Genomic DNA, 18,404 nt, shown 5'->3' with positions numbered 1-18,404 from the left:
ACAGAAAAGAATACACACTCCCAATAACCTGGAAATACTTTTAGGGTACATGGTGTAAACAAGTCCATAAAGTATCTGGATTAGGAATTGAAAATCTAGCTGCCAATGCAAAAAAAAAAAAAAAAGAGCATAATACAATCACCGTAACACCGCTAAAAGTAGGTTCAGTGTTGTTGGGTTTAAATACTTTATTTTTTTTGGGCACTAAAACTAGCCCTATTTATATTAACAATCACCAGTTAGGGATTAGGAGGCCATGACAAGTGTTTACAACAAAAACAACTGCTGAAACTGCTGTATATAGTCTTGACTTAAATATTGTCATAACCCATAATCACCTTTATTTTTAGCAAAAAATAAATAAATAAATAACGTGTTGTAATTATTCAGTCACAGAAGATAAAGTTTCAAAAATCTCAAGACTGCCATGATATACAGTGTCCTCACAAATGTCACAAGTGTATATATTTCAACTGTACATGTATACCTTTTGTAAACCTTTTTATATTTTAAGTATGATAAATGCAGGAAACAATGATAAAGTCACAAACAACAGTTTATTTTTGCACCAGTTTTGTTTAAACTGACAATATTTGCAAAAACACCAACCTACAAACATTAACAGACTCTAATCAATTAAATAAAAGGAAGTTGCACACTCTTTGAAACCAGGTTAATAAATCACAGAGGCTGATTTCATGTTTTTACACATCAGTTAATCTGGCATAGTAAGAACAGTGTCTTAACTACAGAAGAAGGGTCAACTTTCTCTTTTTTATTTTTCTATTACCACAATAGTAATTAGTTATACCCATCTGGGCTATGCTTAAAAAAAAACGACAAAAAACATTAAATGATGACCTATGTACACAAATTTTAGGTCATGGTATTACATAGGACAGCCAAAAGAAATTACACCCTCAAAACCTATTTTACTGTACCCACCCCACTTATATTTCTTAAAAAAAGAAAATGTAGAACAATTCAGTATTTATAATCAAATTACAAAAACATGAGAAATACATTAACTTACAGTTTATAGACTGAATCATTTTATTTTACTGAAACCATTATTTTATTTTCTGAAACAATCACTCCAGGTATAAAGTATAATGGAGTTTAAAACTGTTTATGCATAAAAATGTTTATTTCGCCAAGTGAAGGGACTGTGGATTGTTCAATTTCTCTTCTTTTGTAAGAGTTGTTGTCTATAAAATGAAATAAAATATGTTAACAAGAAAAAGAAACAGTATGATAATATTACTAAATATTAAGCAGAAAAATTTGTGTCAGTCATTACCTGATCCACCATATTTTGCATCTTCTCAATGACGGCAAGCATGTGGCCGGCATTTTCTTTTAGATTCTTCTCATAGGTTTTGTTAAGGGCTTCAACTTTTTGTAACCGGCTCTTCAGCTGCTCCTGTTCATCAGAGTCTGGCCTTGCCCTAGCTACCTCTAAGAAAAAAAAAACATACACAAATAAGACACAGCAAACCTTTAACATTTAAACAGTCCATTAGATCTTTCTTTATTGTTTTACAATTTTCTTCCTTTTTCTATTCCCTATTAAAATTAATTTTCCTGCATGCACCATGCCCACATTGGCTGCGGAGGGCCAGAGACAAAGCACACACCCCTCCACTATACAGTCAAGCCGGAAAGTCTGCACACCCCTTTTACCTTCTCCACGTTTTATTACATTACAGACTCATTCTGTAATAGATTGAGTTCTTTTTATGTTACAAAATTCGACACAAAATAACCCACAATGACAAAGGGAAAGCAGGTTTTAGACATTCGTGCTACCTTATTAAAAATCAAAATGTAAAATATAATATGTTCACACGTGTGCACACCTGTGAGCTGAGGTGCATTTTTCACTAATACTGCCTGAGGTGTTTCTACAATTTAATTGGTGTCCACCTGTGTTAAATTCCATTGATTGGACATGATTGGAGATTGCCAACACCTGCCTATATAGGGTCCCACAGTTGACAGTGCATATCAGAGCAAACTCCAAGCCATGGGGTCAAAGGAATTATCTGCAGACCTCAGAAACAGGACTGTGTCAAGGCATAGATCTGGAGAAGGGTACAGAAAAGTTGCTGCAACTTTACAGGTCCCAAAGAGCACAGTGGACACCATCATTCGTACAGTGGCCATCATCATTTTGTCACGTAAATGAAAGAAGTTTGGAACCACCAAAAATCTTCCTAGACCTGGCTACAAAGGAGTGGCTTCGGAGAAAGTCTGTAATTGTCTTTGAGTGGCCCAGCCAGAGCCCAGACCTGAATCCAATCAAACATCTCTGGAATGAGCTGAAAATAGCTGTGTACCGACGCTCCCCATCCAACCTGACGGAGCTTGCATGGGTATGCCAAGAGGAATGGGCAAAATATCCAGAAACAAGTGTGTCAAGCTTGTAGCTTCTTTCCCAAGACGTCTTGAAGCTGTAATTGCTGCCAAAAGGTGCATCAACCAAGTATAAGGCTAAGGGTGTGTACAGATATGTAACCCCTAAATAAAAGATTTTTGTCAGTAAAATAAAATCGCATATTTTGTAAACCCTGTTTTCACTTTGTTATTATTGGCACTTGTGTTTAGATGTTTGAGGCAAAAAAAAAAAAAACTCAATCTATTATAGAATGAGTCTGTAACATAATAAAACCTGGAGAAGGTAAAAGGGGTGTGCAGACTTTCCGGCTTGACTGTAAATGAAGCCACTAATCGCTTCATTTTTATTTACCAGCGGCCTTTAAGGTGTACAAGAACATGCCATGCTATTTGTGCTACTTCACTACTCGTGCTGGTGCCTTTACCAAACAGCAGGAGTCACTGTTGCCACAGGTCTTTCCTCCCTTATACACAGCCCAGTGTGTCTGTTGAGCACCCAACCAAGCTGTTTGCATCCCTCAGATGCCATTAGAATTTTGTATGTGATGAGAGCATGTGATGAGACACCCACATAACATTAAAGGCAGTGTTATGTAAGGACTTGTGGAAGAACTCCAAGGATAAAAAAAAAAACAAGAATAAGCTGGATTGACATCTCAACGTGGATTGCATTATCAGGGCTAGTCTGCTACAAGACAAAAGCTGACCCATCTGTGCAGCCAACCGTTGCATCGATAGCATAGTGACATGACATGACAGAATCACTGCATCAGGGCACATTCACATGAGAAGCGGCAAAACTGCTTTTGCGCCGACTGTGCCATTGCTTCCTATGAAGTTAGGCAGTGCTGCTTAGCTTGCTGCTGTGCTTCCCTAAGCGACGTGCACTGTGTACTTTTGTCACATTGGCCTTTGTGATTTTTGTGCTTGCTGCGGAGCTCAAAGTTCACCTGATTAAACTTTGACCCAGTTTTCCACTGACCTTTTCAAGGCTCCTCCAATGAAATAAACTGTTGGATATGATGTAGTAAAACCGACTTAAACCAAAAGCTTAACATGACATTGTATTAAAACAACGACCAAGGAATTCAATTAGTGGAGAGGACATATAAGCAGTGATAATTAAGAGAGTTCCTGTGTCGTTCTTTTTTAAGTTAAGTTTTTAATGATAAACGTTTTAAACTCTCTCAGAAAAGCTGATTCTCACAGTTTCTTAGAACCCTGAGCTATAAGTTTAAACATGAAACAATAAAGAAAACACAGCTAAACATACATGTATGTGGATGCTTAAAGAGTGGATTTGATGGTTATTTCACACAAATGTATTTTCGTGTCAAGGTGCACTTTGATAATGGAACCGCTCATGCCAAGTGGCGATTTGAGCGGAGGCTCGCAGTTTCGCCGCTTCTCATGTGAATGCGCCCTCATGTTATAGGGATAATTTTCAGCAGCAGTAATTGATAGCCTGGTCAGGGTTATGGGACAATTTGTGCTACTTTCTACCAGAAAGCTTAAATTGGAAAGAAAGTTTGTCTTTCAGCCAAACAAAGACTCTAAGCACAAAGCCAATGTAACAGAAGAAAGTAAAAATAAAGAAGGTAAATTATGAGTTTTATTGTGCAAAACAAAGGATCTTGGCTGTAACAGCTAGCAAATAATCCTCAACCAAGAACTAATGAAGTAGCTGAATACTTATGAATTGCTGGAATTTGTAGAAATCTAAATATTTCTATTTAAGTTCATTATTATGAGAATTACTGTGTAGAGAGGAGAGACCCTGCCATACCGAGCATTGCCTGCAGGTCAGCAATGTGTTTCTCCAGCTCGTGCTGTGCTGCCTTGCTGCTCTCAAGTGATTGCAGCAGGTTTGAGATGTTTAGCACAGTCCCTTTGTAAGTCACAACATCTGGATTAGTACTGTTGGCTGAGCGCCGAGAAGAGCTTTTCTCCTTCCTAGGCACCCCGGGTAACAAGCCTTTATTACCTATGGACAAAACACAACCCAGGACAATGAATTAAATACATATCCTTAAGTAAAATGAGGCATATGTCCATTTTGGTTCATACCTTCAGCACTGAGGTCACAGGGCACCTCGTCTGCATCTGTCCAGTGAGAGAACAGCTTGCGATACATGCACTTCCCATCCACTGAGAACTTGCCAACCAGGTCCTGTGCCTGAGCAGTCACAGAACCACATATTAGTATTGATGTTTTGCTTGAATGCAACAACGTCCACCTATTTTTGCCCAAATTATATATGTAGTGTGTGACCTGAGAGGTTGTGAGGTAGAGCCCAAGTGACAGCAAGATGTTCTTTACATCATCCTCCTTCAGGTGGCCAGTGAGGTGCCTGTCAAAAAACACCCAGGATAGAAGCACCCTTCGAGGAAGCGCTACACAAGGTTGTTCCTTCAGAGGGAGAGAAACAGAAAGCGAGTTAAACGAAGAGAGAGACACAACAATAATCTAGGTGTTGCAGCAACCACTAAGAGGTTCCTCATTACTGCTGTAATTGCAGGCTCTACTGGCTGGCTGAAAGAACATCCACAGAGATGATAAATAATGGAGAGCAGTGTGTGACTCTCTGTACTCAACACTGCCCTCTGTTTCTGACAAGTGTTAGAGGGTATGTGTGCTAGAAGTCTAATGGTTCAAGCTGAGCTATTTCCAAAATGACACTGTTGGGCACATGCTTACTGTATTGCCTTAAACAAAAGCAACTGCAAAAACGTAAAAATGTAAATGAATTATAAGTAACCATTTGTAACCACCTCCTATCATGTTAACATTTGTACTACCAAGGTAAACATGATTGAAGGTGTCATTTTAAAAATACATTATTAAATGGGCGCTTTGGTGGCACAGCAATTTAATGCTGTAGTCTGCCACCGTGGAGAGCAATATTTGAGAGTCCGTGGTGCCACCAGCCCCATCTGACTGTCAACAGACAAAACTGGTTGTCTCAGAGAAAGAGAACAACTGACTTACTTTATTGCCACTACAACAGTGACCTCTACTGTCTGATAGAGGTGCTGGCAAGAGTGGTGAAGGAATACAGAAAGAACACCTCGATCTTTTGTATGTGTACAAATTCTCTGTAAGGTGCGACTGACAGCTCTGCAAGTGTTGGAGGAGGCATGTGCTAAGACAAGGTAAAAGGAATGAAAAATAACAATAATAAAATGTTTTACATAAGAAAGAAAGGAAGGTCATGTGTCCTTACATCGTCCAATAATGATGAATCATGTTCTTCACCCACTGCTTGGCCCTCAGTCTCCAAAATATCTGTTTGCTTGTCCGCCTCCTCCTCTACATCCTTCATGACAGTATCTTCACCTTTTCCCTCCTCTTTATGATTTTTTTTCTTGTCATCACTCACTCCTTTCTTTGTAGTCTCACTGTCAGCCATTTTCGATTCATCCTGCTGAGTGGGAGTGGAACAGAGGGTGGAACATGTGCAGTCAAGAACAGGGCAAAGCATCATTGTTTAAAATGAAACTTACAAAGAACTAATCAGGATAACATTGAAACCACTATGTTTTGAGATTTGAGTTTTGTGTACCACGGCAGTGCTGCTGTCTTCTCTTTTTGCCTGAGCAAGGCTGCAGAGGGAGTGGTAAAGGTGCAAGCCAAAATCTCTCTGGAGCATCTCACAGAACAGCTCACTTGCCAAACCCACCTGACACCCCACCAACACACACAAGATTAAAGTGGTGAATAACAGACAGTCTTCAAATCATTCAGTTTTTTAAAGAAACATTTTAAATGGAATATGCACAAAAACAAGCAAATTTATGCACTGATCATTACAAATATTTGTTTTATTATAAAATAAAAAAAGCAGAACATGACGGAGCAATGGCTTAACAGTAAGATAAGCATTAACACTGCAAACTGCAAACAGAACTAGTCCACTCTGAATATAGATTTCAAAGAGTAGCCAGTACACAACACTTGTTAGGGGACTAACAAACAACAAGCTAATCAAAAATAAAGATGCAGTCAGAACATTAAAGCTCTTCCTTACAACATTAGTGAAGTTTTTATAAGATTATCAATTCTACCTTTATACTGAGTCGATACAAAAATCCATATTATTTTGGTTTAAAAGTTGCACACATTCACATAACAGCAAGTCAAAGAATTGTGAACTAATAGTGTAAGCCATTAATGCATGACACTAAAAACAAGTGGAATATTTAAAGCCTCTTAACAAAGCTGATATCAAAGCCAGTGTCTGGTCAAGAATAACCATATTTTTTAAGGTAGGTCACAATTTCAGTGCTGGGAAGCACTGTGAGCTGAAGCATATGTGCAATGTTTAGCAAGCAGTCTGACACCTGTTCTCCAAATTTTATTTTTATATTAATTTTCCCCTTTTCATTTCAATCTAGTCATTTCCAATGCCCCTGACCTATCTTGCTGGACACCAACAGCTTGATTGGCCACATATACTGTAATCAATTGACTACAGAAGACAAAAAAGAGAATCCTGACTGACCATCCAGTCGATTAACAAGTGTTTTTATTTCCTACAAACATTTTTGAAATGTTCATAAGTGAGCTATAGGAGCAAACCTCAAATGTATCCCTAGATCGGGAGGTCTGTGGCTCCACTAAAGACGAGAGGGAAACTGCAGACAATGCAAGACCTGCAGATGGGTGAACAAGCAGCGAGGGAACATCAGGGAGAGGAGAAGCTTCATCCTGGAATAAAAAAATGATAAACGATATTGACATTAAATACAAAACATGTTCAGAGGCTTATCTATTCAGTATGTGTACACAGTGAGCAAATCATCAAACCTGCCAGTCCTCACGTATCCTGGCCCACTCTTCTGTCGTCTGCACTAGATTCCACACATCTGGCAGCAGTATGATTACTGTCTCCACTTTATCCCCAGACAACAGTCTCAGCTCAGCCATTTTATGCCTGATGATGGGAAAGCAATGACAACATTGACATGACTTGTACGGCAATCAAATGCACTGGATTAACAAATCAGGAAGCACTGCCAACAAGTTTTAAAGAAACTTGATTATCTAAGAGAAGCACCTGTTTACATATACAAATATATATATAATAATATATGTAATAATATAATAATATTATATAATAAAATATGTAATTTACAGTCATTATGGAGCACTAAGAAATAAATGGTTAACTCATCTGCCAAAATAAACAAATCAGGTTTATGAATGCTTAAAGTACCGATGAGGCACCAATGCTGAATTGTGCAAAATAACAAATTAGCCAAGTATTTGGGGAAAAAAGACTAAACGACTGAAACAAATCTAAGGACGAGAACTCCCTCATCAAGATAAACTAGTCTAAAGAACAAAATACACCACAGCAATTTTGTGAAAAAGATTCATTTATTTGCTGCTGAAGCTGGTTTTATCAGCTTCCAAGTAACTGAACGTTCTTGTTTTTATCACACTTCTAGCTATTGGCTGATTTTTTTGGTGCAGAAATAACAACACAATTTTTTGTTTGAGGGCACAGTGGTAAAGTATGCTAGCCCACTACCATTAAGATTGGGGATTTGGGATTCAAATCTCGGCAGTGCAATCACTCTGTCGGGTGTCTGCACAGACATATGTGATTAATGTCCAAATGGGGGATGGCAATAACTAGCTTTTGGGAGGTGCATTTGTCAGTGCTGGCCCCATGCCAAAAATAGGACAAAAATAGGACAGGTCTGGTATGCAGACCACAATTGTATTTGTTTTCTAATGTGTTAACAATTCAAATCATTCACACCAGAAAGTCTGTAGGAAAAGCAAACTGACCATTGTGTACAAGCTGTAAGGTCCAGAGCAGTCTGTTCCTTTACACAGCGGACTGCAGTGCGGATTAGAGTGCTGTTGTCTTTGGCTGGACTGGCACCGTCTTCTTTGGGGCACCATGAACCTCCAGGGAGTTGCAGCTCTCCTGCCCTGTCCAGTAACAGAAGCTATAAAGTAAACAGTGAGAGAAAGACAGACTGTGTTCCATTACAGAAAAAAAACATGTCCTCTGATGAGTCCATGAGTTTCTTTATTTGTTTGCTAAACTGCATTATGAAATTAATTTTGAAAATAAAAAGATCCTGCAAACAAATCATGATAAGTGACAATTTTACTTCAGTCACAATTACAATCAAATCAAAATTCATTTGTCACATACACATTTGTCAGACACAGTACAACTGGCAGTAAAATGCTTTTGTGACTGCTTGGCCACATAAGTAATTATAGAATTGGACAAAAATGTTAATTATAATTAGAAAAAAGAAGAAATTTAAAGCAGAAAAAGATAAACAAAACAAGAGAGAGTCCAAAAAGCTATTTTGGTTGAGGGTTTAAATAGCTTGTGTGAAAAAGCTTCTTCTCATCCTCTCTATCTTGGCCTTCAAAAAGTGAAAGCGCTTCCCAGACCGCAACAAAGAAAACAATCCATTATTGGAGTGACTGGGCTCCTTAGCTATCTATCCTTAGCTGATTTAAAAAAGAAAGACAGTAAAAGACAGCCGTGCTAACCTTGAAAAGCGTTGTAGGGTGGACTTTATCACCACATGCTTGCCCATCCTCTGCATAGTTACAACAGTGAGAGTAGAAGTCTTCAATGGCAGGCATGGACAGCAACATCACCTGCAATTATAATGAAAAAGAAATTATAAGCATAAACCACTAGAGGTGCATTTATATTTTTATTAGGGATGAGTGTGGTCAATTCTTCAAACTTCATTAAATTTACTAAAAGCTATTTATTACCTGAGGAACACAATAAAACAAAATTGTTAAGACGATGAGATAAAATGTGCATAAAAAACTGCCCACCAGCGTAGTCAAAAACTAATTGCTACTGCAACAGTAACATCTACTGTCTGGTCAAGATATTTGCACAAGTGGTAGAAAAATACCTGGGTACAGTGTATTCCTCCATATTTGTTACTATTCTATGTAGGAATCTGCCTCTGGCAGTAGTGCTTGGGAGAGATAATGTTTGTGCTGCAGTCAAAAAAAAATAAACAAGACGATGTACTATGATGTCGTCTGATGCTGTAAAATGTTATAGTCTATTGCAAAAACCCACCAACAATGACATCCTGGTTTATATCTCCTCTGTGCTATGGGCCAGCCGGACATCTACATAGACATGATTGGTTCAGATAGGGAAGTGAGGGGATAGCTGAAGTTCTGCTATGGATTAGCGCCCCCTTTCCAGAGTATTTCTGCCTTGTGCCCAGTATTTCCTTGTGAAACCAGACCCGACACGACCCTGACCAAGATAAAGCAGTTGATGTAACAAAACTAAATTAAATATTTTACCAGGTGGCGAGTACAATTTGTGGAAAGACTAGAAATGCATGTTTGGATAAGGTAGTTAAGACCATAGTGACTGAGTTCTGAAAACACTGTGTGGTGCAACTTTGGACACATCTTCAGTGATGAACCCAGGGTCATAGGGTGTTTCGGGTCATCAGACACCCTCACCTGGGCGACCCAGTCGGGGTTGATCAGCCCCCAACTTGTGTCCAAGTAACAAGCTACACAATGGATCACCCCTTTTGATCCACAGCCACCTTGATGCCTTTTTAGCTGCATCAGTGATGTTTTTGGTGGCTTTCCTCTCCTGCAATCCTTTAATCCCAAGGAGGCTGAGCATCTGATTCAGAGACTGCCCTGCAAAGCCCCTGCAGTCGACTTCAATGGGCTCACAGCGGATCTTCCACCCATTTCTTTCACAGTCCTTCGTGAGCTCCAGATATTTTGCCTTCTTTCGCTCAGAGGCCTCCTCCATAAGGTCTTCCCAGGGGACAGTGAGCTCCACTAACACCACCTGCTTAGAAGAGTCTGATGATAAGACCAAATCTGGCCTGAGTGATGTCCTTGCAATGCGTTGTGGGAACCTCAACTGCTTTCCTAGGTCAACCTTCAACTGCCAGTCACGAGCTAAGGCTAACATCCCAGTGGAGGACCTGGGCTCGGGTTGCCATCTTTCTCCAGCTGATGTTTGTTTATTTGAATACCAGTACAGTTGGTGTCAGTTACTGCCTTCAACACCTGGTCATGGCGCCACCTGTACCTCCACTTTCCAAGGGCTTTTGGGCAGCAGCTTAAGATGTGCTCCAGGGAACCTCTTCCCTGGCACAAGAGGCATGCTGGGAAGTTGGACAAACTCCAGCAATGCAAGTTGGCTGGGAATGGGAGAACGTCATACACTGCCTGGATCAGAAACTTGAGTCTAGATGGTTCTGACCTCCAAAGCTCTGCTCATGAAATCTTGCAGGCAGTTGTATGGTCCCAGTTAGTCCAGGCTCCCTGCCTGCGTATAGCCACTGTCCTGGTTCTGCGTTCATCTTCTATCTCTGCCCGGATATCTCCCTGGATCAGCTGGTGTGCCTCCTTCCCTTTGGCCTTGTCATAGTGAGGTCTTGAATAGCTGCCAAGCCCAGCTCGTCCAACAGCCACCAAGCCTACCAGCACACTGTGTCTTAGCCTTGCTTCAGCTTTGTCAACAGCCTCCTGAGCCCGCCACTTTCTCCCAGTGCGCACTGTGATGCCTGTAGAAAATACTCTACTGTCAGATAAGTCCCTCTTTGGCTCGTGTGACCTTGAATTCTTCTGTAAGGCTTAGAAAGGGAGCTGCAGCTTGTTGTTGCTGAAAACATTTTACTATTACTTTAATTCATTTCCACACATGTTGCTGAACTTATGCTTATTCCTAATTCTGATTATGCCAGTCAACCTAAAATCTGTGAACTTAATCTTTTACCTTAACAGAGAAGCTTGAATCAGTAATGTCTGCAGACTGTGCCGCAAGTGTTTCAGACTCAGGCTTGCTGGAGCCCACATGAAAATGGCAGGGCCCTGCAAGAGGAAACGGCTGGCTAGAGGGAAAGCTCTCGGGCCAGCAGAGCTGCACATGGAACAGAGGTAAAGGAGCAGGGAGGTGTGGGTAGCGCCTCTGCAGTTCCAGTATATCACAGGCCTGACTGAAAAAAGAAAAATAAACACATAATGAACAAAATATTCCATGACAGCCCAGGACTTAATAAGAGTAGGTTAGAATTTTAGCAAAAAAAATTTCAACCAATAACTACGCATGTTAATTTACAGTTAAGCAACAGGTTTCCAGTCAACAAGGCTAAAGACTTTACTGAATAAAAAAAATGTGTAGCATAGTGAAGGTGGGCAAGGTACGGAATTCAACATAACATCTGTGTTGTTGGCAACTAATGCTGTGGTAAACTGGTGCTTGTGCACAAAGTGTATTCAACTACTACACAATGGTCAGTCTCTTTCTAAGTTGTGTGTGTGTGAGAGAGAGATTATTAGTTCTGCCTTTAATGTACATCAACTGTCAAGGACCTATGGTTGTCTTTAAAAAACTCATCTTCAGAATATCAATCTTTCAATATGCAACTAGTGTCAGCATTATATATGACTAAAATACATATTTCAAGATTATTTCAAGAATAATTTGTGTGTGGTCTTTTGAATTGTTTGATTCACCAACCTGTCTCGAGGAAAAAAGGAAAAGAAAAAAGAGCTTGAGCTGGCTACAGAGGTGCTCTTTTTTGATGTTTCCTCCTCAGATGGAGCTCTCCATCGCCGTCTCTTCTGGTGTGCATTATCACCTCCCCACGAACCACCAGCTTCCTCCCTAGGCCATGAACATAAAGAAGTAGAGATCAATCAGCATTTATAACAATTTCAAAGGACCTTGTAATTACATGGTCATTATCTGGTCAGATACCAACTACAAACTACAAAGTAAGTAAGTAAGTAAATTTTATTTATAAAGCACTCTTAAAACAACTTACATTGACCAAAGTGCTGTACATCGAATAAGCATACATAACACAACATTATATTAAAAAAGTAAGAACCAAATAAAAATAGAGTAAGAGACAAAATAAAACAGATACAAATAGACTAAACAATTAAAATTAACACAGCTCATCACTGTTCAAATGCCAGCTTATAAAGGTATGTTTTTAGGAGTGATTTAAAAACAGCGGCCGAAGGTGCTTGTCGAATATTAGGAGGTAGAGTGTTCCATAGCCTCGGAGCATAAACTGCAAATGCACGATCACCTTTTAGCTTCAAACGAGCCCTAGGAACAGTCAACAAGTTCTGAGTGGCTGATCTCAAAGATCGCTGTGCGGTTGCGGGAGAAAGCATACCACTGAGATAAGCCGGGGCTTGACCATTAAGCGCTTTAAAAACAAATAAAAGCACTTTAAACTGAATCCTGTGCTGAACAGGCAGCCAATGTAGTGAGGCAAGGACTGGTGTAATATGGTTTATTTTCTTGGTATTAGTCAGTAACCTTGCTGCTGCATTCTGGACTACCTGCAAGCGCCGCAACAGAGACTGACTAATCCCAATATACAGAGAATTACAGTAGTCAATTCTTGCAGAAATGAATGCATGAATAACTTTTTCCAGGTCAGAATAGCAGAGAAAAGGCTTAATCTTCGCAATATTTCTGAGCTGGAAGAAGCTATTCCTTACCACAGAGTTGATTTGTTTATCAAATCGGAGGTCAGAGTCAAAGATAACACCAAGATTTCTCACAGATGTTTTGACACATGTAGACAAGTGACCAAGGTTATTGGAGACACTATTGATGTGATGATGAATCATTCAGGAAGTGATCATACATAAACACAGTCAAGCAAGAAAGTCTGCACACCCCTTTTACCTTACTCACGTTTTATTATGTTACAGACTCATTCTATAATAGAGTGAGGTTTGCAATTGTATTTTACTGACAAATTTATTTAGGGGTTACATATCTGTACCCACCCTTAGCCTTATACTTGGTTGATGCACCTTTGGCAGCAGTTACAGCTTCAAGGCATCTTGGGAAAGAAGCTACAAGCTTGGCACACTTGTTTCTGGACATTTTGCCCATTTCTCTTGGCATATCTTTGCAAGCTCCATCAGGTTGGATGGGGAGCGTTGGTACACAGCCATTTTCAGCTCCTTCCACAGATGTTCGACTGGATTCAGGTCTGGGCTCTGGCTGGGCCACTCAAGGACATTCACAGACTTTCTCCGAAGCCACTCCTTTGTTCTCTTGGCTGTGTGCTTCAGGTCATTGTCATGTTGGAAGGTAAACCTTCACCCCTGTCTGAGGGCCAGAGTGCTCTGGAGCAGGTTTTCTTCAAGGATCTCGGTGTACTTAGCTGCATTCATCTTTCCCTGTATCAGGACTAGTCGCTACGTCCCGCTGCTGAAAAACATCCCCACATCATGATACTGCCAGGTGATGAGCGGCACCGGCTTCTTGTTTCCTTTAGAAGTGACGCTTGGTATTCAGGCCAAAAGATTCAATTTTGGTTTCATCAGACCAGAGAATCTTGTTTCTCATGGTTTGAGAGTCCTCTAGGTGCCTTTTGGCAAACTCCAAGCAGGCTGTCATGTGCGTTTTACTAAGGAGTGGCTTCCGTCCAGCCACTCTATCATAAAGGTGTTATTTGTGGAGTGCTGCCTGGATGGTTGATCTTCTGATAGGTTCTCCCATCTCCACAAGGATACACTGGAGCTCCGTCAGAGTGACCCTCGGGTACCTGCTGACCTCCCGATCGCTCAGTTTGGCTGGGTGGCCAGGTCTAGAAGGATTTTTGGTGGTTCCAAACTTCTTTATGAATGCTGGTGGCCACTGTGCTCTTTGGAACCTGTAAAGTTGCAGCAACTGAGGTCTGCAGATAATTCCTTTGACCCCATTGCTTGGAGTTTGCTTTGATATGCACTGTCAACTGTGGGACCTTATATAAGCAGGTGTTGGCAATCCCCAATCATGTCCAATGAATTTAATTTACCACAGTTGGACTCCAATTAAATTGTAGAAACATCTCAAGCAGTATCAGTGAAAACAAAATGCACCTTAGCTCACTTTTGGGTGTCCTATCAAAGGGTGTGCAAACTTGTGTACATATGATATTTTACATTTCTATTTTTAATAAATTAGCACAAATGTCTAAAAACCTGCTTTCACTTCATCATTGTGGGCTATTTTGTGTAGAATTGTGTGACAAAAAATGAATTCAATCTACGGTATTATACTGTAGAATGAGTCTGTAATGTAATAAAACGTGGATAATGTGAAATTGGTGTGCAGACTTTCCGGCTTGACTGTATATGTAAAGCTACACTTTTCAGGAACTAGTTTAATAAAAGTTAAGTAAGTATCTGATGCTAACACTAAAGTGACTTAATTAGGCCTCAACAGATCAAATCTATAACCCCAAATCAGAAAAAGTTGGGACAGTATGGAAAATGCAAATAAAATAAAAATGCAGTGTTCCTTACATTTACTTTTATTTGATTGCAGACAATTAGAACCTGAGATATTTCATATTTTATCTGCTCAACTTAATTTCATTTATTAATAAACCTTCATTCCTGCATTTCAGGCCTGCAACACATTCCAAAAAAAAGTTGGGACGGGGGCAATTTAAAGCTAGGAATAAGGTAAAAAAAAAATTAAATTAAATAATCTATAGAATTTCCCCAGGGGTGACTATTCTGTTCAGGTAACTGATATACATAATTGCTAATGGGAAGAAACGTCAGATGATGATTGGATAAAGATTCACCTCCTTGTTGCTGAAATAGCTATGCCTACTGTCTAGTTCAGGGGTCACCAACCTTTTTGAGACCGAGAGCTACTTCAAGGGTATTGAATAATACGAAGGGCTACTTGTTTGATACAAACTTCCTGAATAACATAAGATTGCACGGTTCACCTTTAATGATAATATTATTATTATTATTATAAAAATAATATAATAATATATGAAGAGACTGCTCATATGTTAATGATTTCTCAGGAAAACTAACAACAATTTACCATGGAAGGAAAAACAGATATATTTCAACATGTCACATAATTTATTTCTATTAATCTAAATCTGTTTTAATATTTGAAAGTCAGTTATCACATCTCTGATATTTTTGTAAATATGTTCCTTGACAGTTTTGTATGAATGAGAACATTTGTAGCATTTTGATCAAAATCACACTTTTTTTTTTTTTTTTTTTTTTTTACAAATGATGACACTTCTGTACCATGCGATGTACATGGAAGTTTTTGTGACATGTACTGAAGTTTCTCTCCACATTCCTCCCAATCATTATGGAAATATGAAATATTCTTTCACTTTTTTTTTTTTTTTTTTTTTTTAATGGTAAACACAGCATCTCGCTCCGCATTGCAGCTGCGCTCGTTTGCTTGTCTCAGCGTTATGCGCACGATATAAAACTCTGCACCCAGACAAGATCAGAGCCCATATAAACATACAACATTTTTGTTTTTAAAATGTTATATTCACTATTGTCATTTTCAAATCCACATCAATGCAAGTGTTATTGATTCAAAAAGAACTGCAACACAAATACAATTTTCACTGTCACTAGTCGGTAAATGAAGTGGTCATTTGCTAGTTTGCGGCCCTCCTCGGCCTGCTTGGGTGTGGTGCATATGATAAAGGGACTGCAAAATCATATTAATTTTAGAAATGGTAAATTGTGCCCATACTTGAAATATGATGAATTGTGCAGCCACTGTAACAAAAGTACTTCTATTTTATTACACAATTGCTTACCACTGTCGACCTCTTCGCCCTCCCACAAGTTCGTTGTGCCTTTTTCTGTTCCCTCCAGTCCAAGCTTCAAATGGAGCCATCCATGGCATCTGCTGGTGGTGGGGCAGCTGGTGTATGACAACTAAGCAAAAGAATCATTATTTATTGCAACAGTTTCCTAATACAATTTATGTCAGTTGTGCACTTGATTGTTTCATGGTTGCTGTGGTAATAGTGATAGTTTACCTGAATTTGGTTGCATGCCAGGAATAAGTGGAGGAATTTGAGGGGATTGCAGTAATGGTTGACGTTTGTTTCCCAAAAGGCTTGGCTTCATGTTTGATGACGCAGAGTGCAGCAGTGGAGGAGGAGACTTAAACGGCTTCAAGATATTTTGAGGAGAAAAACCCAGATTCATTTAAACAAACTTTATAATAATATAGAAAATGTCCCATGCAGCAAAAAGTGCAAGCAAAAATTCACAGCCTACCTGGCCATTAAGAACCTGCACCCTTTGTGCTGTCCATTTAGCTGACTGTGAAGGATCCTGCACTGCTTTCACTAGCACCTTGTCTCCGACCAATGGTACTCTGCCCACTACCGTACTGGATAACAACAACAATTCAAAGGTAAAAATACAATCCTAATAGACTGTGGAGTTCTGAAACACTGAAGGTATAGAGAATGACACACACACCTGATTGTAAAGCGCACCTCCTGGTCTACCATCCCATGCCGATCCTGCAACTGTGTCACAACACCCGTGAAGACCCGCTGCCTCATCTGAAGACAAACCAAGTATATTAGAATTTTAAATATAGGAACTGAATAAAAATATAGAAACAAACATGCAGGCAAAAACTAACCAAAAGATAAGCTGAATTTAAAATCTGAGAGCATGAAATAATCACATGGCCAAAAGTATGGGAATGCACATTTTAGTAAGTAAATTGCTAAGAGGGGCATAAATCAGGCATACATTTTCTTGCACTGGCAGTAGAATAGATTCTGACTCTACACATATCAGCCTTTGAATCCTTGAAACATACTTGACTTTCAATTTTTTAGTTGCTCTTAAAAATACCTGTTGTTATTTCTAACACTTAATCGAGTTTCAAATGACCTTACAGAACATCCTGGATAGGGTTTCCATGCACCACTAGAGTGATGTAAAACAGCCCTGCATTGGACACTCAAGCAGTGAAAATGCATTTTCTGTAGTGCTTAATCAGGCTTCACTCTCTGGCAGTCAGACTGCCTGTGTCCTTAATTTTTTCCCTCACAGCTTAATGAACCCATCACCACTGGACTATTCAGCAGTCAAAATGCCTTTTATTGAGCATGATGAATCACACTTTACACACCTGGTTTTGGTAAATGCCAGAAAAATGTTTAGCACCCAACTAGTATTTACACTTTTTGGCAGCAGTCTGGGGAAGGCTTTTCATGTTTCAGCAATGCACAAATTAAAGGTCCATTACGAACCAACTGAGGCTGGAGTAGAAGAATAAAAAACCAAGTGGCAGCCTTTTAATAAAAGCGGACGCTGTTTTAGCATATATAGCAATATTTTGCATATTTATAACCACAGATGTTCAAAGAGATGTGCAAAACGAATGTGCTTTTAATCGTCCATATACTTTTGGCAGTGTAGTATGTTTGCCCTAATGCGCTTCTGGGAATAAATACAGGGTAGGTATAAAACATTAATCAGGTCAGTGATTTGCACTTTGCTTTACCATCAGAAAATCTAAAGTATTTGTACTGCTTGGTTCAATACGACAACAAATGATCGATCATTGCAGCCAACGCTAATACATAAACACTGGCTAAGAAGCTAATGTACTAACGGTGTTTATTTACGTTCTAGCTACCTAGCTGCTAACAACACAGCTGCAACTTTATTCACTGTAAGTAAATAATGTTATTTATAAAAAGTATTATGTCCATCTGTTATTTAATGTTGTATTTAGAAGATAAACCTACCTCAGTAGCGTGTGTAACCAAATTGCCGCAATTTCTTCTACCTCATAGATTGAACAGTAAATTAGCATGGTTAAGCCCCTATACTGCTCCTAGTGGCTCACTGCCCACACGGTTTTTTCAAAACCCATGTTGCTCTGTGCCACTCACTCTATCAACTGTGGAACTGTGCTACCCAAAACTGACATTAAAATGGACTACATTATAACCCAGCTAAACGGATAAATCAACATAATGCCTCAGCTATTACGTTCTTACAGGTCACACTTAAATATGTGAGACTTTAAAGCAACACAAAGCAACTAACAGAGTTTCAGGGAAGCCAAATTGTAGATTTTCATAAGGCCGGTACATCACTTAAAAAACCCAGAAAATTACTTTATATTTCAACTTGCGAAATCTCAGAATACTTGGCAGTGTATTTCAAATATGACATG

General features: G+C 39.3%; 1 protein-coding gene across 1 annotated transcript; it reads right to left on the bottom strand.

The window, feature by feature from the left end:
• Positions 1–538: 538 nt before the first annotated feature.
• Positions 539–17,119, bottom strand: ccar2 (cell cycle and apoptosis regulator 2). Its single transcript, XM_063014756.1, has 18 exons — positions 17,113–17,119; positions 16,682–16,808; positions 16,475–16,589; positions 16,231–16,366; positions 16,006–16,126; positions 11,907–12,053; positions 11,163–11,382; positions 8,924–9,034; positions 8,195–8,358; positions 7,205–7,331; positions 6,977–7,105; positions 5,961–6,077; positions 5,622–5,822; positions 4,670–4,807; positions 4,465–4,573; positions 4,184–4,381; positions 1,301–1,458; positions 539–1,208 (listed from the first exon to the last, which is right to left on the bottom strand). Exons 1-18 carry the CDS (start codon positions 17,117–17,119, stop codon positions 1,146–1,148), a joined length of 2,388 nt encoding a protein of 795 aa, XP_062870826.1. The 3' UTR covers positions 539–1,145.
• Positions 17,120–18,404: the final 1,285 nt, after the last annotated feature.

The sequence above is a fragment of the Trichomycterus rosablanca genome, chromosome 18, assembly GCF_030014385.1.
Source record: "Trichomycterus rosablanca isolate fTriRos1 chromosome 18, fTriRos1.hap1, whole genome shotgun sequence".
In the NCBI taxonomy this organism is placed as follows: Eukaryota; Metazoa; Chordata; class Actinopteri; order Siluriformes; family Trichomycteridae; genus Trichomycterus; species Trichomycterus rosablanca.
The sequence above is the reverse complement of the archived record's forward strand: the minus strand, read 5'-3'. Positions and strand labels throughout refer to the sequence as shown.

What these genes read in the sequence shown, in the direction of transcription:
- ccar2 (XM_063014756.1), bottom strand. An exon ending in TCCTTTTTTCCTCGAGACAG is followed by an intron (nt 11,383 to 11,906) that starts GTTGGTGAATCA and finishes TTCTTTTTTCAG; the next exon opens with TCAGGCCTGTGATATACTGG. An exon ending in TCTACCTCACAACCTCTCAG is followed by an intron (nt 4,574 to 4,669) that starts GTCACACACTAC and finishes GTGACTGCTCAG; the next exon opens with GCACAGGACCTGGTTGGCAA.